The 21,379-nt window shown below is 41.8% G+C and overlaps 1 protein-coding gene and 1 long non-coding RNA gene across 2 annotated transcripts; one reads left to right on the top strand and one right to left on the bottom strand.

Moving 5' to 3' along the window:
- Nucleotides 1-59: 59 nt before the first annotated feature.
- On the bottom strand, nt 60-14,259 carry LOC133836121 (trophoblast glycoprotein). The gene is made up of 2 exons (XM_062266439.1): nt 14,194-14,259; nt 60-1,998 (listed from the first exon to the last, which is right to left on the bottom strand). Exon 2 carries the CDS (start codon nt 1,926-1,928, stop codon nt 651-653), a length of 1,278 nt encoding a protein of 425 aa, XP_062122423.1. The 5' UTR covers nt 1,929-1,998; nt 14,194-14,259; the 3' UTR covers nt 60-650.
- LOC133836131 (uncharacterized) lies at nt 8,726-10,290 on the top strand. The gene is made up of 2 exons (XR_009893679.1): nt 8,726-9,574; nt 9,639-10,290. It is a non-coding gene; the product is annotated as an uncharacterized LOC133836131 (long non-coding RNA).
- Nucleotides 14,260-21,379: the final 7,120 nt, after the last annotated feature.

Here is a 21,379-nt window from a genome sequence, read left to right as displayed (position 1 = left end):
GAAGTTTTTTATATGCATTAATATTTTTTTGCTTGTTATGTTTTTCTTTTCATTTTTCGTTTGTTTGTTTTTGTTTTGCAGAGTTTTAACAAAGTAAAGCTACTAAACTTAAATCACAGATAACACTAACGTGTTTGTTACAATATATATGTATGTAAGTATGCTTTATATGCGTATATGTATGTATGCAATTGGGTCTTTTTTTCGAAATCATAGAACGTACAACAAGACTGACTTAATGCTACTTAGAAAATCGCTAACATTATTGCTGAATTTGTTTGTTCGCTTGTAATCAACTTTGCCACATTTGTGTGTGTGTGTGTTTTATTACCTTAAATGCAACAATTTCTCTTATATACTATCAAACAATACGTTTGTGAGTGTTTAAGTGTATGTGTGTGTTGGGGTGTGAGCGTGTCTGTGTGTCTGTAAGTAGATTTAACGGAAACGATTCATCAAATGATATGCGCTTGTTGCTTTCCCTCCATTTCTCCATATCCTCTTCGTTCCCTGTGAATGGCACACATTTTGCGCTATGCGAATGGCAAAAACGAAACTGCATTTAGCTGTGTAGCTGCTTCTTCCCTTTGTTCGTTATATGGACGTGGTACTCGTTAATAATGGACATAGTGCAAGTAAAATGCAATTGCTTAAACATGCACCTCCGGGCAGTCTTCGTCCTTAATTGATGTGTACTGCACTTTCTTGGCCACATTATCAAACACCGGCGTCATCATATACTTCAATTTGTCGCGACTAACGTAGACGAGAGCCACCAGCAATCCCAGCAGGATCATGGTGAGCACGATCAGTAGAAAGATCAGAGTGGCCGTGTGTCCACTAATGTGTGGTTGCAGCTGCCCGTAAAGCTGCTCATCTTCAGCAATATTGAGGAACGAGGCAGCTGCCGCCATCTCGGATGAACACTCTCCCATATCCAGTTGGAGGATGTGCGCCGGCGCCGGATCAACGTGCTGAATGCCATGGAAGCACATCAGACTCTCTTGGTTGCGCACCGTAACGCGTGTGGCCTGCAACCACGTGCGGAACGAAGAGATCTTGCAGTCGCATACGAAAGGATTGAGATTGAAGTCCACGATCAAGTCAACGGTGCGATTCTCACGCTCCTGCAGCTGGTTGAGCACACGCATGTCACTGGGCTTTACAAACTCAAACTTGTTGCGCTCCAGATCGAGGAAGCGCAAATTGTTCAGGCAGCGCACCTCAAAGTTGATGTCCTTGAGCAGATTGTCGCCCAAGTGCAAATCGCGAAGCGCAGGCAAGTCGCAAAACACATTCCGATCCTTGAAGTGAGTAATCTCGTTCTGCTCCAGATGCAACTTCTGCAGTTTCACCAACTGGCTGTTGACGAAGATATCGTGTAGATCCTCGCTCAGCTGCGGAGAACTGTGATCCTCGAAGGCGTCGGTCAAATGCAAACTCTGGAGATTGCCAAAGTTGGAGAAGACACGCGGATGATGATGATTGACCTCATCGTCGTTGCGTGAGATGCTCAGATTGTTGTGGTTCAGTATGAGACGCTCCACACGCGGCACATGGTGATAGCTCTTGCCGCGTATCTCGCGTATGTGATTGCTGCTCATGTCGACAATCTTCAGTTGCTTGTAGTCATTGATGCTGCCAAAGACATTCCACGGCAGCTCGGTGATGTAGTTGCCGGTGAATATGAGTATCTCCACCTGCTCGGGCATATGCTCCAGCACACTGGTGTTATTCAATCCCGCGTTTGTGCAGTTTACGATATATTGAATCGTCCCCTCGTACATCTCCTTGCCACAGGCGCAGGCCGCTGGGAAATAGGGTCCACAGCTGGATGAACTTTCCGCGTTGCTCAGCGACAGTGCTGCGCTAATGGCTAGCAAAGCCACCAGCAGCATCTGTGGCTGCAGCTGTGGTTCGTTGGCCATTTCACTCCTGCTCCCGCTCCGGCTCCGGCTTCGGCTCTTGCTCCGACTTTGACTGCGTCACGAGATATGGCTGCAATTAATAGCAGAGTGGAATGTTTTATTAGTTGCGAATGCATTTTAAACTAACCCAAAGCCAGCAAGGCCACAAAATGCAGTTGCCTGCCACTTGCCACACAACCTCGTGCTGTTGGCAAGCTGGCAGTCAGGCAGGCAGGCAGTCAGTCCCTTGGCTGTAAATTTATGCTGCCCAACTTGCAGATTTATGAGTTTATGAAAGGCTAAGCATTGCTGAACAGCAAAGCGAACACACCTCAACCTCAAACCAGACCGCAGCATATTCACCTCGACTCCACTTCCCAAGTTTTGTTGTATCGTCGTCGTCCCCCCCGCTCCTTTGCTTTGGCCCCCGCGGCCAATCAACGGCACCCACGGCGTATGGGTAATTTTTGTTTAGTGCCAAAGTTTTTTTTTTGTTCGGTAGCGCCAGCCACAATAAACGCCAAAAGGGCACTCAAGCGAGCTGACGAGGTATCCACATAAAGTTACCCCTCAGTTAACATCTCGCATCTCTCCATCTTTAGCACACGACCTTTCTACCTCTGAACAGAGTTCGACCGCAGGCAGCAGCAGGCAGGCACCACTGAACCTTATTATTTTTCGGCTTTTATTGCTATTTGTTTAGCATCGACTGAAGAAGACGCAACCAAGCAACAGACGTGGCCAAAAAACCACTTTTAAAGCTTACGAAACAAAATCAAAGTGCTTCCCAGAGATGAGAGAAAAACCTAAAGATTATGCCTGACACCTAAAAAGGACGCTTACTTTAAAGGACGACTTACAGTTGCTGTGCAAACATTGTTAACGTTAATTAAAAGATAAATGTTACACGGAATTGTACATATATGTTATAAAACTTTACAATTGCCGAGTAGTTTACGTGAGTGCAATGTCCCAATTACTTTTTATATGCCAGAATGCTTATGCTCAACTAGCATGCTATTCTCTCTGTATAGTATTATTAGGCGACTTTATGGTGAAGTCGTGTGCCTGCTATAAAAGTGGCTAAAATAAAGCTGAATATCTTCTTCTCTTGCCCATTGATTACCGACGTTTTGTGGCCAGCTGTGTGGCTCAATTAGTCACCAATGCCTGATGCCCCATGTTTCTGCTGCTGCGACTGTTTGTGTGTGTGTGTGGGTGTGTGTCCAGCTGTGGCCAAGTCTCATTCAATGCTAATGAGGCCATCGAATACCTGTCGCTGTATTGCAAAGCTAACGGCATTTTAATGGCCTTCGACTCACATCACGCTTTCCAATTAACGCTGATGGTAAATACGTTTTTTTGTAGCTTGCAACATATTTTATCCGGACCAATTGACACTTTAATGTGGCGCCGCCAAGAAATATGAACGGAAGTAACGCGTGTCAATTTGACGTTAACCAACACCGGACAGGAAACAGTCGGAGCAGTTCGTTGTTGCTCCTTTTGGTTGCATTTTTGCTTTTGTTGCTTTGTTGTTTTTCATTTTTGTTTTTGTTTTTTTTTGTAAGCTCTTGTGCACTTTTTCACACTTTGTGCACCCGCAGTTGCTGATTGTTGTTGTTGAGGAACAAGCAAGGCATAAACGCCATTTTATGCCCAAAACAAAGCAACAAAAGAAAAGCGCCGAGCATTTTGCAAAGCCAAACAAAATGGCGGACGACGGCGCACTTGAACTCAAACTCAACGTTTATTTTTACGCCTGAGAGTAGGTATATGTGTGTGTGTGAATGTGTGGGTGACTTCCTGTTTGGGCTAAAACACAGAGGCCAACAGCCACAGACTTGTGCAGTTGCACATACTTAAAATTTAACTCGCTTGTGCTTACATTTTATTCCTTTGGCAATGTGTGTATTTTGTGTGTGTGTGTGGCTGTTGTGTGTGTTAACTGTTGCAATAATATTCCACTTCCACTCATTCTGCGCTATTGTTTTGTGCTCCGCCCACCAACAACTCCCCGTCTGACGTACAAATGTTTACCTTTTCTTTGCCTACATCACGCTTTTTAATATTATATTTTATATGCGAATGTGCTCTATGAAGTGCAAAACATTTTAACTATATCAATTGGTGTGAAACATTTTCTCTAAAATATTTGCTATACAACTAAATATGAACAAACATTTGATCATTATCCCACACAAGTTTCACCAGTTTCATCGGCAAGTGTATTTAAAAGTCGAGCAACTTTCGCTGGCTTCTTCGGATTTTGGTTGGTTTGTTTCACGTTTTTTGGGCTTCAATTTATGCATGCGCGTAAAATAATAATAATAACCAGCACAAGTGTAATAATAAAAGTGAGTTTTGTATTTTGCATTCACAATTTTGTTCCTTTTTATACCCCGTGTGTTTTTTTTTGTTGTTTTTAATTCGTTAGTCGTAAAGTGGCGGACACTTAACAGTTGCATTTGCAAAGCGCTGCCTTAAAATGCGAACGGGAACTGAGGATTGTAGATTGCGGTTGCCTGGCAGATGGAACGAGGAGGTTGAATGGAGAATGTAGGAAACGGCAAATACGAAACGGAACACGGTTAATGAAAGGTGGGCACTCAATTTGTAACACGCGATGTGAGCGTTTTCTGCATATGTTAGTGAGTCTGTGTGCGGTCTAATTAGAGCATAAACGTAGAGTGGTTAAAAGGATGACGGTAAAACTGAGGATGAGGATGCCAACGATGGAGAGAGAGATGGCAAAGCACGTGTAGATAAGGCACAAACGGATTGCATCATTAAGCAGTGGCATGTGGCATGCTACGCTCATAGTTACATATCACAGCATTATTCAAATGCAATTAATTCTAAGCTATTTGCGGGTTTATTTCTTTTATGTTACATTCTTTTTTTATGTGAAACTCAACTCGACACAATTTGCTGTAGCGAATTACTTCTAAAGCGTCAGAGTGCTGATTTGCAGTATTTCGTTGCCTACTTTCGGGCGCTAGTTTGCTTTGAGGCCAAGTCACGCCAAACATTTTTGCACTATGGGGTAAATTACCATTTCTATTAAAATTTAAGACATTTTGCAAGTCCAAACTTTGAAAATTTGAATTTAAGAAATTCTGCATTCTGTAAAAATGTTTTTAAAGCATTTTGTTAAGCAAACTTTTCATTTTTATATTTACTACTAAAACTGTGTTTTACTTTTGCTTCTTGAAATTGAACTCAAAAATGTTAAATAACTAAATTGTGCCATTTAATAATACTCAAATATGTTTTATTAAGCCCAAAGTGCATTGCAGCCAGTGTTGCATATTGCATTAAAGTAATTTTGTTTGCCACTGAAGCTGAGAAAATCCGTTTGGCAACTGCGGCAATCGCGTTGCCAACTGCATTACGGAAATAGTTGGAATAGGGAAATGCTAATGCGGGCAACAAGCGTTTAATGTCTTGGCACTGCAGTCATTAAGCAAAAAAGTTTAAAAGCTTTTTGGCCCTCCACCCCTCCCCTCCCCTCCAAAGAAGAAAAATGGAATAGAGAGTGCGAAGAGAATGGACTGAAAGTAGCTGCCGCAGTACAAAAGTGGCTAAGTGGCAACTAACTGTTGTTGGCTAACCATAAATTATGCGGCTGTGGCCTCTACACTTCATACTCCACACCCTCTGCGACCCTCCTCTAAGAGTTTGCATTGTGTGCGTGTTTGTGGTCTTTTCTTTTTTTTTTGCGGGTGGCGCATGCGTAAGTGTGAAGTGTTCTTTTTGTTATATTCTTTTGTGGCCTTGCTTTCATCTTGTTGCGCTCAATGAAGTTATTGGGCATATGAAACATTTTGGTTGGTCGTGCCAAAATAAATGCAATAAGGACAGCTCTTTTGATATGCAATTAAGTGCGACTGCGAGCCTGCTCCAAACTCAATTAGTAAAGTTGCGCAGTAGCAGTGTGCGGCACTGGGGACACGTCCAGAGCCATGTCCTTGCCCATGCTCACGTCTGCCACTGTAGTGCCTGCAAACAGCAAACAGCCACGGGGCATGTCTGCAGCACGTTCGTGGCCCGCGGTAGTGGTCGCATACAATACCAAATTGGCGCACGTTGGCTTCATAATTTCATTATGACTGCTCCGCGTGAAGCAAAAATTACGAGACAGCGCGCACAGAAGTGCGGCATCGTGGCATCGTGGCATCACGGCAGCGGCAACGCGCCGGTGTGTCTAGAGTCCGAGTGCGAGTCTCAGTTTGAGTTGCGAGTCCGAGTCCAGTGTTAAGTTCTGGCTCACGTTGTTGAAGGCGCGGTCCGGCCAACGTCCGTTTAGACTAATTAGCAGTCTGCTAATTGCACTTGAATGGCGGAGTAAAAGTAACTGGGAGCTGCTAGCTGCCACTTGCTACCAAGTGCTGCTCTTCTGGGCGTGCTTTTCATTCCCGTTCCGTTCTTTCTTTCTTTTTTTTTTGGTCTGCCAAGTTTCTCGCACGCAAGTCGCACAACGGAAGTTGTGAAAAATTATCTGACGTCCTGTGTGTGTTCTTCTGTCTATCTGCCAGTCAGTCTCTTCATTTCTCTGTGTGTGGCTTGTGGCTTCGTGAAGCAAAAGGAAAAGCAAGCCAAGCTTCCACTTTATGACGTGCCACTAAAAATTTGGTGCACACAATATAAAAAGTGCATCTTTGCATGCTGCAAGTATGATTTGGTTTGCCATAAGGATTATATGTGAATCTCCGGCTGGCATAGGAGAACAGTCTGCTATGCAGCAGACTTGTTGGCCATAAACTTTGACAATACAATACGAGAATCAAGTGCTGCCATATGGATATATCCAAAAAGTCCAATCATGCAATTGTGTACGTGCAACCGTATTGAGCCATAAAAATGTCGTTTAGTTCTGCGCTCTCTCCTTCTTTCTCTGTCTCCCTCTTTCGAAAATGCCGAGCATCCAATGGCAATACACTTTAAAATGTGTAGAAGAGCAATCTGCACCTGATTCTCGATGTCCCTTGCCTGCCAATCATTTAGCAAGTGGAGCAAGTGGAAGCCAGTTGGGCTCTCAGTTGGTCGATTTGGCCCACCTGGCATGAATGCAATGAAACGACGCCTCACGCTTTTAAAGCGTAAATCGAATTCAAATTGGTAATTGGAATAAAGCGCAACAAACGGATCTCACGCCAAACAAGCAACCAACTGGCAATACTCTGATGTCCGCACCCAAAAAACACGTAGTAACATTCCTGTGTATGTGTGTGTGTGTGTCTGTTGCACGTGTTGCAACAGGGAAAAGAACAAAAAAAAAGAAGAAAAAAACGACAGCCATTCGCAATCCGTTTTTGAACAGCATTTATAGCTGAAGCCGGCAGACAGCTGTCAGCTCTGATCCATGACGCGTTTTCCCAGACTCCACGATTGTTGTCAAAAATTCGATGCGCGTCGTCATGGGAGAGGAGGCAAAAGGGCGCAGAGGAGTGCATGTGGTGGAACAGTTGTGGGCGACAATTTCAAATTGCTTGGCCTGACCAAACAGCGTTTTCGCAGATCGAAACAAAACATAGCAACACGCAGTTGCCTTGCGGCCATCTCGCTTGCACCCAGCACCCGACAACTGTTTCCCTCTTTCTCTCTCTCTCTCTTGCTCTATCACTTTTCATCTCGCGCGTTTTTGTTTTGGAAAATTTATGCCTGAAACGCGGCAAACGCGCTCTGGCGACACTTACAAATTGCATTAAAAGCGACCGCGTTGAATTAAAAACTCGCGCCATGAATTCGCTTTTTTGGGAAGCAAACACAGCATTTAGCTCTCTGAATATTGTATTACATATTTGTTTTTGCTTCTCTATTGTTGTGGTTCTTGTTGTTGTTGTTGTTTTAGGGCAGCAATGCTTTTCGTTTGCATATTTTTAGACGTCCTTTCTGCACTAAAGGGAATTGCCTCGCAATTCAAATTGAAAAGCTGAAAACTTTTGCAAGTTTCGGCGAGCGAACAAAGCTTCCATTAAATAAAAAACTATTTCGATTGAGTTTGATGGGCGAAAGCTTTCCACATAATAAATGGGAAAAACGAGATTGATTTAGTCCCTGTGCCTGCCAAATCAAGCTAATTACTTTTGCCTCTGGCAATTAAAACAGTTTTAATTAATGCGCATTGAAATGTAGTCAAAATATGCTTAAATATAACTGCCGCAGAGAGCAATAAACTAAATACACAAAACATTTTGCAAATATTGATTTATGTGTGCATTCAACAGCCAGACGTCGACCTTCATTATGTTATTTGCCGTTTTGTTGCTTGTTAGCGAATAACAAATAACGCTTTAAGCTGTGTTTTGCTCCCATTCAATTCGCAACACTTTCATCTCGAATGGAGCAGAATGCCAAACGGTGTCTAAACTTGTAAAACCTTCAATCGACCCTCTAAACAGTTTCACATCTGTTGTGGCTTCTAATGGAAACTTTGCACTCTCTCCGCTTTTTTTCTTCTATTTTTCCGTTTTTTCCTTGCCTAAAAAAACCACTCGAAATGTATAAACTGTTTTGGCGTTTTTCCTCTTTTTTTTATATTCTTTTCTTGTTTCTTTTTTTTCGGTTTTGTGTGTGCTACGCTGGAGGAGCTGGCACTCAAATACAATATTTTCGATTTCATCGTTGACAGGAAATGGGTTTTTGTGTTTCGGCTGCCCAAGCTTGGGCGTCAATTTGCCCGCTATAAAAACTCTGAATGAATGAATTTTTAATAAATGCCAGCTCGAGTAAAAAGCGTGCAACTACAAGGGATCAGAGGTTTTTTTCTTTTGTTTTTTTGGTTTTCGTTTTTTACACTCACTTGGCATATTTTGCATTTGAAATTTTGTGCAGCAGCTCGAGCTCCACTTCCAGCTGGCTCCGCTGCTGCTGCTGCTGCTGCTGAGTTTGCTTTTAAGCTCGATGCGCTGATAAAACAAAAACAACGACGCAAAAGGCAAAAAAGCGAAGAGAAAAAAAAAACGAAAAAATAATATGAAATGTACAAAACTCGGGCGTTTGTTTGAGAAATGTAAATCTGCCAAATGTTTTTATGCTGGCGCTTTCGGCTTTTGACTCTCAGCTGTTTGTTTCCAATTAGAGAGTCTCTACCACGGGGCGTATGATAATTGGATAGCCATGCATGCCCCGCCTTCTGCGGACCCGTCTTTGGTGCCCAAGCCCAAGTAGAGTAGCTCGTCCAAGGCTCTTTTTTTACTGTTAGCTGTTAGCTTTTAGACGTCTGCAGTGTGCTTTTGCTCTTTGTCCAACAGATAAATGGACAGCACCCGTGAGACCCCGAATGGGGAAGCGGGGATGCAACGGGGGTGGGCAAGGCAAAGTCAACAACAACGTCAACAAACATGGCTAGAAGTAGAGCAAGAAGTGGAAGCAGCAACAACAAAGGCGCGTCAACAGTTGACAAGTGGTTCCTAAGAAGGAAGCTGGCGAATATGAAGGATAAACACCATGAAATACTCTAAAAATTGAGTTGCAGAAACGCTTGCTTTAAAAATATTAAATTAACAAATTGAGAAGTAGCCTCAACTCTATAAATCTATAAACAAACAAGAATTAAGCTAAAAAATATAAATTGAAAAGCATTTTCAACTCATTAAATCTTTAAACAAACATTAACGCAAATTGAGCCAGCTTTAAAAAATATTAAATTGAAAAATTGAAAAGTAACCTCAACTCTATAGATCTATAAACAAATATGAACATAAATTAGTCAGAATATCTTTGTAGCCTCTTACAGCTTGATGATGAATGCAACATACCCTTTAGGCATTGCGAAAGGGTAACGACGAAGCTAAAGTATACCTTTGAGCGGCACTGCAATAAGATAGCAAAATGTGGGCGAAGTGAGATGGCTATAAATACTAGCAGACGCCTTGGGAACGTCGTCGTCTGACAGTTGCTAAAACTATGCCAACGGCACTTAAGGTTAAAGCAGCAGCAGCAGCAGCAGTAGCAGACGAACAAGTAGTTGCCGGATGGCAGGCGGGGTCAGTGTGGCAGTCGGTTAGTCAATGGTCGCTCGCAATGGACGCAACAGTTGGTTGGCCACTCGTTTAGGGTTTTTGGTACCCAGCGTGCAGAAACAGAACAGAATGACAACCGCGACGACACGGCAATTTGGTCAGGCTCGAAGCACACAAACAAAGTGGCCAACGTGCTCGCTCTTGTCTTTATTGTTGTGCTTTGTTTGCTGTTGCTGCTGTTGTTGTTGCTTTAGTAGCTGGAAAAATGTTTGCTAGCAGCCGTTGCACATTATTGTTGCGCCTTTTATGAGTGTGCTACACATTGCGTATACGTAATATGGCAAGCTGTTGATAAAGCAAACAGTAAATTGTTGACTATGCAGCAATTTGAGTAAAATAATATTATTTCTCGTACACTTGACTTTTCAAAATATATATAATATTATTTCTTAAATTTAATTAAAGTGCGACAAATGCTTATCCTTCTTAGTTCTTTTCACTCGTCTAACTAGCATTATTTATGGAGGCAAGTGTAAACTATTTCGCCTTCTTGCTTGGCAGTCGTCGGAAGCACTATTAATATTTAACCCTCTTAACAATACTGACAAATTCTTGCAATTAGAGCAGGCGCCACTTTTGCGCGCTCCACGCTTCGCAAATATTTGGCGCAATTTTTCATATTAAATGACAGGCAATGTGCGATGGTGTGGGAAGTGGCGGCAGCAGTGTAAAACGGCCAGCAGAAGGTCGCCGGAAAGTGGCACAAATAAAAATTGCAGTCGAGGCTGTAAAAACGGCGCTCAACTTGTGCCAACTGTGATCAATCTTCATTGTTGGCGGCACAGCGACGTCGCCGCTAGCAGGCAAAAGAAGGTAAGGAAGTGAAAGGGGTGTAGTTGGGGAAGGGAGGGAAGAGCTGCGAGAATCTGCGGAAGTATAGTCAGCTGCAACATATTTTCGGTGCTGCAGGAGGCGGAACTGAAGCATGACTTGTCCTCAGGCGCTTGCATGTCCTTGTCAGAGGAAACAAACAAGCAACAGGGAAGCCAACCCCATCCATTTTGCTCCCCATTCAATCTGAAATGCAAAGCGAAAGCCAAAAATGAAAACCAACCGAAGAAGCACAAAGAAAGAGTGGCAAGAGAAAAATGGCCGGCGAGCAGAAATAGGAAAATTGCAAAATATTTGCAATTGTCGCCATAGCCGAAACACACACATCGACGGAGTGAACACAAGTGTGCGCAGGGTATGCAGGACTGCAAGATATCCTGCAAAGGATTTAAAGATATAAACTACGATCTGAGGAATGACTGTTGAAATTATTAAAGTTTTTACAGAAAGTATTTTTAATAACCAAAAAATTATAGTTCTCTATTAACCCCTTTCCACTTTCCAATTACAGGTCATTGAAATAAAAAAAGGCAATGCCCGAGCAATTGGCGAGATGAATGAAGATGAAGTACTAGAGCAGCCAGCATAAAGTAAACTCGAATGTGGACATCGACATGGATGTGGACATGGTCAGGGGCTCAGGCTCAGACTCACGCAGTTGGATTAGTTTGCCAGTTTGGCTGTTGGTTTCGGCCAGAAGATTGATTGGCCTCCAAGGATGCCAAGAGTCCATTGCGCTCTAACTAAAATTTAGCTATTTTTTTCTTTGGTACATGGGTCAGTCAACTTATCTAGGCATATGACCTCATATAATCGAGGGCAAATCGAAATAATTACTTTATAGCAAATGCAGTCTCTTAGATGACTTTGTATTTGCTCTCGATTTTTCTCTGATTAATCTTGGCTTTCGTTGCGAAGCCATAAACGCAATTTCTTACTTCCTTTCTCGCTTTTATCGTTGCTTTGACACTCGTCACACGGCGTTCGGCATCTCGTTGCTTTTTGTTCGTTTTGCTCGCCAAACGACTTTGGAAAATCTTTTTCATTTCTTTATGGGCTTTGTGTGCGCATTTGCTTTTGTTTTTACTTTTGTTTGTTTCTATGCTTTTGTTGTTGTTGTACTGCTTGCCGTTTGCTTCTACAACTTGCAGTCATTTGTATTACTTTTGTTATTGTTGTTGTTATTGCTGTTTGTTTTCTTTTTTTCTCTCTCTCTCTCTTTTTTCTTTCTATGCGTTGGCATTGCAATTGTGCATTGGATTTCCAGGGAGGAAGAGAAGGAGGAGGGCACAGTCGCGGTCTCTCATTGTAAATTGCTTTTGTTTCACAAGTGTTCTGGGGCTCAAAAGAGTGTGAAGGCTTCGGACAGACCAAAATCATGACGTAGGTAGGTAGCTAGAGGGAGGAAGGTGTGTTTATGCAGTGCGAAAAGTTTCTGTCTTTTCCATTTGTTTTTCTTCTTTTTTTTGTCATTTCTCAGCATCAATTTTGAGGTCTATAATGCAAAATGCTCTTTGCTTTTACCAAAAGTGGATGCTGCCATTTGAAGAGGAAAGCATTGCTTCAAAATAATTGAGATTTCCTTTTAAAATAAAGTTTTGTTTTTTTCTTCATTTGTCGATTTAAAGCTTTTAAATGTTTGGTGATATCATAAATTGCATTTCATTGAGCACAATTTATTCGAAAATATATTTATTCTTATCCCCGTTTGAAATTGTTTTCATTCCGTTTAACAAAGAGTTGCCAACTTTAAGCACAAAAGCCCGCAATTGAAGTGAAAGAGAGCAAAAGAACGCAATTGCAATAGATAGAGAGAGAGAGAGAAAGAGGATTAACATTAAGTTTACTGTTATTTGAATGCACTTGCAACACTCAGCAAGCTCATTGGCAACTGTTTGCTGGACTTTAAATACTGCCACCAACCGCTCCCTAACTAACTGTCAAGCTCAAAGACTTCTGCTGCTGTTGCTGCGAGCAGTGCCAAAGGAAAGAGAAACCAATTCAGAGAAATCCATAAAAAACCAACATTAATGCCTTAATTTTAAGCTTAGCAGCGAAAGTTGTAAGCACACAAGGGCAACTATAAGAGATGAAGGGACGAGAAGCTGAGCGGAGGCTAACTAGCAACTTTTGAGCGCACACAAAAAATAAAAGGAAAGTGTGAGAGAGATAGAGAGAGAAAATAAATATATATATAAAATCTTGGGGAAAAAGTTTTCGCACGATTTTAACGCATTGCAAAGCGCTGCTTAAGCCATAAAAGTACCGCCTTGGGAAAGGGGCGGGGAGAAAGGGATGTAAATGCTATGCCAGTCAGGTCACAAGAGAGCTAACGCCAACTGCAATTTGCCTAAGGGCGCGCGGTGGAGGTGGAGGTGGAGGCGGAAGGGATTGTAAGCAAAAAATTGGCAGTAGACCTGCGGAATGATAAAAATTTTTAGCGCGACAAGTTTGCTTTTTCAATTTGATGTAAAGCAGCAGCCTGGGACGGACAACAGTTGAGCGGAGTGAGGTGGAGGGGAGGTGGAGACAACACTGTGGGGTCGGGAACTATGCACAACTTGTGCCTTGAGCTGGTCGCGACGGCAGCAGCAGTAGCTACAACGAAAATTGAAAATTGCTTGAATTGCATTTTTCGCTCAAGACAGCAACTGATGAAGGGTCGCAGAGGGGGTTGAAGTTACTGCAAAAGGCGAGGGAGAGAGAGAGAGAGAGATGTATGTATTCACTGAAGAACTTGGCTCAAGACAGACAGATAGACAAACAGAGCTGCCGAGAATGCGCCTTACAGCCAGCAGGCTGGCAACGCGGCGTATGAGCAACTTTCCACTCAAGTGCTACAACTTGCAATTTTATGTTTGTTATGACATATTCCCAACTTGCAGGCAACTGTCTCTGACTCTGTCTCATTCTCTTCCATCTGCTCAGTTCAAGCCGAATGTTTGCGTAATTAAATCATTGAGACTCTGACATGGCTTTATCTGTGTGCAATGTGGGTGAAGGCTATGCCAGACGACTGCGAAGGATGCCTGTAAGCCAGATTGAAGTAATGAGCAGATTCCCTCACATACACTCACACACAGACACACACACACACACACACAGGCAGTCAGCGAACACTTCGCGACCACAAAACGTAATTGGAACTGCGGATGTGGAAACCAAACAGTGCAACTGACTTTGAGCTGCATCTTTTTCCATCTTTTATTTATCTGTGCTTTTCAGTTCTCTAGCGAAACGTAAGTGCTGCATGCCGCTGTCATGATTGCTTAAGCCCCAAGGGACTGCGTAATTGACAGTGGGCCTGATTCACAGACAGATATTAAATAAAATTGAATATTTTCATTTTCCTGACAGACTTGTTTGAGTAATTAATTAACTGGTTCGACAGATTCATATATGAGTGGATACTCTTTTTGCTGTCTTACCTTAAGTAAACGTTGTGTTGATGGAGCTCTTTTCGTTCCTTGAATCGTCTTTGCAGTTAAACAGTTGCTGTAATGAGAAATAATGAAAATAATGTTAGTAAAAAATGTTCTAATTTAAATTACATTTACATTAAAAAGTTGTTTAATGTAGCTGAGTTTATTTCTCAGAAGTTTTGTTTATTTTTTGCAATGCAATTTAGTTTCATCTTCTTAGTTGTCACTTCTGAGTTGATTTCTGTCTGCAATTCATAAATTATTTAAAAGTTTTATACAATTAATGTCCTCAAGATATTTGCATTTCTAATTTATTTCAAACAACTTTCAGTTTGACATTGAGGCTGCTATTTATACTCGTCCACATTTCCACACAGCTATCATCTGTCTTTTTCTCTGGGGAGCTGTCTTTCTGCCTAACACCCTCCCCCTTCACTTCTACCCCACTTCAACTAATCAAGGCAAATGAAACTTTTCCCATTTAAGGCTTATAGTTATTGTTGTTGCTGTTGCTGCTGCTGCTGTCACATAAAAAAGTTCCATAAAAAATAAACAGAATTGCGATAAATATCCAAAAACTGACCTAAGATCCGAAGGCCAGCAACATTTGCCCAGTTAAAAGTCCACTCAGCTCAAGGGTTCTTGAGGGCAAACAAATAATATGCTGCTGCAGATGGCAACAACTTGACTTGGACTTATCTTGGCCAGACAACAATGTAACACAACTGCACACCGAAATAGCAATAGAAATACAAAATACAGAAAATAAAAGAATAGAAGACACTTGCAATTGATAAGCAGCAACAGCAAAAGGAGACCGAGAGCAATAAACGCAAAAGATGTACAAACTGTGGTAAACATTCGAGATGTGCAAACTGAGCTAGTTGAGCGGCGAACAATATGGAAAATAACAAAATAACAAACATGCCACACACACATACACAATGTATGCGTCTTTTGGTTAATGTTGCTGCACTTATAGGAAACTTGTAAATAGGAGAGTGGAAACATGTGACCATCATGGACACAACAAAAAAAAAAAAATAGGGATAGGGAAAGAAAGAAAACAAAACAAAATGGTTGAAATTGTGTTTCGTAGTGGGCGAGCATCCTATCGTCCTTTTCATACTGTGCAAATATTTATGTAAACAAGCAAAATGCATTATGTGCCCAGTGCTGTCTTTATTATATTTCGAAAAAGGCACAAAACAAATGGCCAAAGTTGAGAAAGGAGCTGCCAGCCCAGCCAGCCAGACAGCACAAGGCAGAAGGCAGCTAACAGCAGGCGGCAGGCAACTAGAAGTAAGGATACAGGAAGCAGGCGGGCAAGGAGCCAGGAGGCAAGCAGGCAGCCAGGCAGTCAGACAGGCAGCCAGAAGCAACAGCTCTCCAATTGAAAGTCAAAACAAACGAGCTGCAGTTTGCCACGCCCACAGCAGCAGGAGCAGAAGCAGCAGCTGCACAGATGCCGCCCATCTCTTACTCTTGTTGCTGCCATTGTCTTTGGACATAAAGTTTTGACTTTCGGCACGTTTGCCATTATGCATATGCTTTCATTTTCCCATCTATTCGATGTCTGCTGCTTCTTAGCCTTTGACTTGCCGCCAGTCTGCCAAGCTGCCAAGCTGCATGTGTGCCAAAGTCTAAGTGTGTGTGTGTGTGTGCAGCCGGAAACGGAAATGAAGCACAAAAGTTTCATAGCATAGCTAGCCCTGGGCATAGCCATAATAGTTAACTACACACACACACACACAGCAGCTCCTCTATGCTTGTTCTTTATTTTCAGTATGTTTTTTTTGTTAGCATTTTCATTTTTGGTTCTGGTTGCTTTAGTGCTATTATTTTAAATTATTTTATGACCTGCACTGACCATGATTTACTTATAAAAGCCAAGTCATAATTCATGGTCGGAACTAATTGTCTGAAAATTTTACGAAAAGCTGCAGCTTAATTGAAATGCGAGCACAGCAGCAAGGGCAGCGAGTGTGCGGCTGCTATTAGTTCTGTCTGCAACATGTTTGCATCCTGTTTATGAAGGCGTCTTTAAATTAAGTGCTTAGCCAAAGTGCTGTTGGCTGGCACATTGCATATACGTCACGTCGACTGGCCAAGAATATTCGTTGTGCTTTTGCGGTTTGTTTGTGCATTGGCCATTTGTCGTTTGCAGCACTCTATCTCTCTCTCTTTCTCTCTTTCTCTCTTTCCTTCTCCATCTTGCTGGCTAACCAATTTATGAGTGCATGAAATGTGTATAAAGTTGACATGCACTCAACGTTTCGCACAAAAAGATTTAGAGAGATGCAAGTCAAGTTCAAGTGAAGCTTTGTCCTCCAGTGAGATTCACTTCTTTTTGTATAGGGCACAACTCAACGTTGGCTGCTAGACACATCACGGATATTAACGATTCAACTACATTTGCGGGACTTCCTTTTTTATATTTATACCCGTTACTCATAGGGCAGAAGAGTATTATAACTGTGTGCCTACAGGAAATTTATGTAACAGGCAGTTGGCGGTATCTCCGAAGCCATAAAGTATATACGATATACTCTGATATATTCAATCTAGCATATTTTGTAATCTATGACATATTTTGAAAGTAGTAGTATATTAATATACCAAAGATAGCCTTCGGTATATTCTATTCTTTTGTTTCTTAGTCTGAGATCTAGACTGAAGATTTACTTATACTTTATACCATATTTTGAATTATTATTATTATTATTTTGCTATGTTAATTTGGTTTTCCTTTTATTTAAAACGGGCAGCTGGTATCTCACAGTCGAGCATACTCGACTGCAGCTCTCTCGCCTGTTTTCTTTCTCAAGTGTGGCACACTGTTCATGCGAGCAGCTGCAACGTTGATTGCGTAAATGAATGGCAAACTTTTATCATTCCAGTGTAGTGCTCAGCAAGTAAACGATAAGGTTGACGAGCCACAGCATTCTTTCCCATCACGTTGATAACTATAAGTGCACATTAGGTTACGATGGGTTCTCAGCATCACGTCCTGGCTCATTTTCACACTTTCCTTTGCTTTGCGTTTTCTCAGCTTATCACTTTGCTGATACTAAACATTTTAAGACAGTTTTTCAATGATTTTGCGCTTCAACTTCTGATTAGCTGGTAATGAATTAATCCTCTTCGCTCCTAAAAGTATGCCACATGTTTTTTTTTTTATTTTTTTTTCGTTTTCGATTTTTCTTCTCTGCAGGTCGGCTTTTCATCTTGTAATGGAAAAAATCTGCAAACAGAGTATATGCTTGACTTCGATATAGAGTATGGCATGTTGTTGCTTCTTCTGTGTGGCAACAATAAATCGTGCTCATCTTGAAGATACTGCTGTTGTTTTTGGCTTTCATGTTAGTCTGGCTCCGTCTGGGGTCCGTCTTTTGTTATATGGCAAGCAGTTTGCATGCGGCTTGTGGCTTGGCTCTTTGTGAGAGCCTGTCCTGTCTCTGCTGTCCATATGCCACATGCATTATCTATTGTTGTTCTCGCCAGCATCGTTATGTTCGGCTTTATGGTGGATTTAGGTCTGGTTCTGACAATTCCCACCTCCCTTCATATATACATACATATGTACATATATAGTGGATACTTGCTTTAGATTTTACCCTATAAACTGTAAATCATTTTGCGTTCCAATTTCATCAAGTGCCCATGCTGTTCGTGCAATCAATTGAAACACTGGAAAACCATGTCCAAGAGAAGACAAGAAATTGATTTTCTGAGAGTGTGTGTCGGTGAATACCTAAGTCCTGTCGGTGTGTCTGTCTGTCTGAATCCTTTATTCATATTTTATTCATTTAAATTGCTGGCTTAGTATTCACTTTCGATAGCTCAATAAAGCACAAGCAGTGTGTAGCTATCTTTCAATTAAGTTTTCTTGTTCGTACAACGTCACAAAAATTTAACACATGACTAAATGGATTGTCATTGTCTGCTGTTCCTGCTGCCTGCTGCTGCTACTGCTGCTGCTGCATTCCGGCCACGCCCAGTTGCATGTCAAATAGTCAACAATAACAACTGTCGAACATGATGAATTAGTGTGTGTTAGTTAGCAACTCGCTGCTTTGCACAAAAGTCATTCATTCTTTTTGGCGCACATAGCTCCATGGCATTACTTCATTTTTAACACAACCCACAAAACCCTGCGGTTCCTTTTCACCCCCTGCCCACATTCTTTTCTACACCCCTCGAAGCGTTGGCTGGCGCTGATGTTGCGTTAATTTGCAGCCAGCTGCCAAATGTCAAAATGTCAAGTGAACAAAATTTCGCATCATGAGAAATGCATGACAGAGCGTTGCCGCGAACCGATTTTCCTCTACTTTAGTGTGCGTCTATGTCAGTGTGTGTGTGCGGGTGTGAGGTTGTGTGTATATGTGTGTGTGTGTGTGATTGTAACCTAAACCCAAGCCCAAGTGACTGACACTTTCCCGACACTCCGCTGTGTAACCAGCAAAAGCTGGGCTGCCTTGCCTGTCTGAAATAGTTATCGGGCTTCCCCCCACCGCACGCTCCATCAGCATAATGATAATGCCCATTATTAGCAGTTGCAAGCATTTGCATGCATTTGAATTTGCATTTCGCTGCCACGATTCATGCAAACTGTTCAACAAAAATTTAAGACTTTTAGATACTAAAATTTGCCTGACAAAGGAAGTGCTTAGAGAAATGTTGCACAACTGCTTTTGTTTGTTGAGAAAGAAGTAATACTCGTTAGCATATTTAAAGAAAGTATTTTTATACCCACTACTCATTGGCTAGAATGGTGTTATAACTTTGTGGCTCCAGGAAATGTATGTATTACTACGAGGGTTAGTTGCTTTGGCTCACAATCTGGTATATTTTGCACTCTATGATATATTTTTAATGTAGTACTATATCAATAAAGAAATTATAGCCTTTGGTTTATTCATAGTATAATATTCGATATATAAATTTGGTATATTTAAAAATGAATAACGTACTGTTTTGCTTTTATTCAAAATGGGTGTTGGGTATCTCACAGTCGAGCACACTCAACTGTAGATTTCTTACTTGTGAAATTATAATTTCCGTTGCTAACGAAATTTATAAAAATATTTGTATAAATATATTTGTAAATACCTATTTAATATATCACCATTAACTGAAACCTTTCTTTTATATAAACAAATATTACGTATACGTCAAATCACTTTTTACAACTAAACTTTGCTGTCTAGTGTGACATGTAGCATTGCACGGCATGCGTTATATGAGAGTGTAACTACAGTAGCAGACTCTCAGCAGCCTCTTCTCTGTCTGTCTGTCCTTGATTTATGCACGCATTATAACCAATTACATGAACTGTCGGCTGCTCTGAGCTGCGTGGTGGGAGCTAACATAAGTGCCGCAAGCCGTTACAAGTTGGAGTCAAATAGCGATTTCGTGAGTGGGTTACATTTGGAGGCGCTAATTAAATTAGCGGCTGTGCAGTTTCTCTTCCTTCTCTCTCGCTCTCTCTCTGTCTCTTGCTCGGTCGTGATCTCTTGGGGTTGCGGTCGTGATTTTGTGATTAGATTCACCCTGCATAAGCAATCCCAGAGAGGTGCGTCTATCCCTCTCTCATTGTTTTCTCGCAATTGCTGCAGATCATTGAGTTGAGGTGGGGGACTAGGGAAATGCAGATGAAGCCGGCCAAATGTAACTGCCGTTGGCCTGCACCTAATGCCGTTGTACTTACTTCAATTAAGCTTTGGCTGTAATTAAATTGCAAGTGCCAGCGGGCAGGATTAGCTGATGAAGTGCCTGGTCGGGGGGGAGGGGAGGGAGGGGAGCAGTGAAGAGGCATCCAAGTAAGTTGGTTAATAGAGGCAAAGCTCCATGAAATTGTTCATCATCATATGATTTGATGCCTTGCTGCAGTTGAAAGCCTAAGTCCTAAGCTCAAATTAGCTCTGGTCTTAGATGTCACAGCCTCAAAACATCACTCTAGGTAATTGCTTGAGCTTGCATTGCCAATAAAGCTGATTACGGCTGCTAATGGGAAAATATTCGCATTAAGCTCGACTTACTACTGCCAAAAGCTGTAGTTGAATTCAATTTACATTCTCTCACATCAATCAGTGTCAGGTGAATGGAAATATCTTCGGCAACGTTTACGATATTAAATGGTATAAATGTAAGATTAATATACTCCAAGCTCACCCGAAATGAAAATAAAGCAGAGGTGGAATGAAAAGTGATTCAGGTTAAAATTAAAGGCAATGATGCAGAGAGAAATCATGCTGCAAGTCGAATTCTTAATGCTCTCGAAATGTTGCATAACTTGAATCAATGTTGTGTGTATCTATTAGATAAATTGATAAGATACAAATTATATTTTCTGTATTCTTTGAAAAACAAAGCACTTCTGAGTTCATTATATAGTATTTCATTTAGGTAATTTACTATTCGTATAGGACTTTGTTGCACTCACAGCATTTAGGTTACATCTTATTTCTGCTAAGCAAACTTTTCTATCAAGCTATTGCCTCCCACGACAAGCAAAATGAGAAGTTCTGAATTGACAGGCTGTCGCCGTTGGCAGCTTAATTAATTTCTTAAGCTTTGTCTCAGCTATTGGAGCTGAAGGTGACTGCAATGCAATGCAATGTTGAATGACTGCCAGCGGCAAACTGAGGCTGTGGGGGTTAAAGGTTGGTGGAATAATCAACGCATTCATTGAAAAACGCAACGCGACATTTCCGTTGCTGCTGCTTTTGCTGCTGTTGCTTTTGCTGCGACTGTTGCCCTGAAATGAAAATGGGAGCGAGTTGCGTGGGCGTCCCTCTTTTCTCTGCCACTTGCCTTCCCTTTTGTGTGAGTAGGTGCCTTCCATTCCTGCCTCCCTCACTCCCCCTTCGCCCTTCGCTTGCTACGGGTTCGGCATTTCTCTTTTGTGCCTTGGGCTTGCTCGCATCGTGCTGTGTTCTGTTGTGTCATGTGCGTGATTTATGTCACACGGAATGCAAATACATGAGTAAACATGCAAAACATTTCACAGACCATGATATGTGTGTCTGCCCACACACTTACATATATGTATATGTATATGTATGCATATGTATATGCTGAACAACTTATGTACCTATGTGGAGTGGAGAGTTCGACGATTGTCTGCAGGCTTCTTCTACCGTCTCCGTCTGCCGTCTGCAGAACTCTGCGCGCGGCTCTAATACAAAAT

The sequence above is a fragment of the Drosophila sulfurigaster genome, chromosome 2R (assembly GCF_023558435.1).
Source record: "Drosophila sulfurigaster albostrigata strain 15112-1811.04 chromosome 2R, ASM2355843v2, whole genome shotgun sequence".
Taxonomy (NCBI): domain Eukaryota; kingdom Metazoa; phylum Arthropoda; class Insecta; order Diptera; family Drosophilidae; genus Drosophila; species Drosophila sulfurigaster.
The sequence above is the reverse complement of the archived record's forward strand: the minus strand, read 5'-3'. Positions and strand labels throughout refer to the sequence as shown.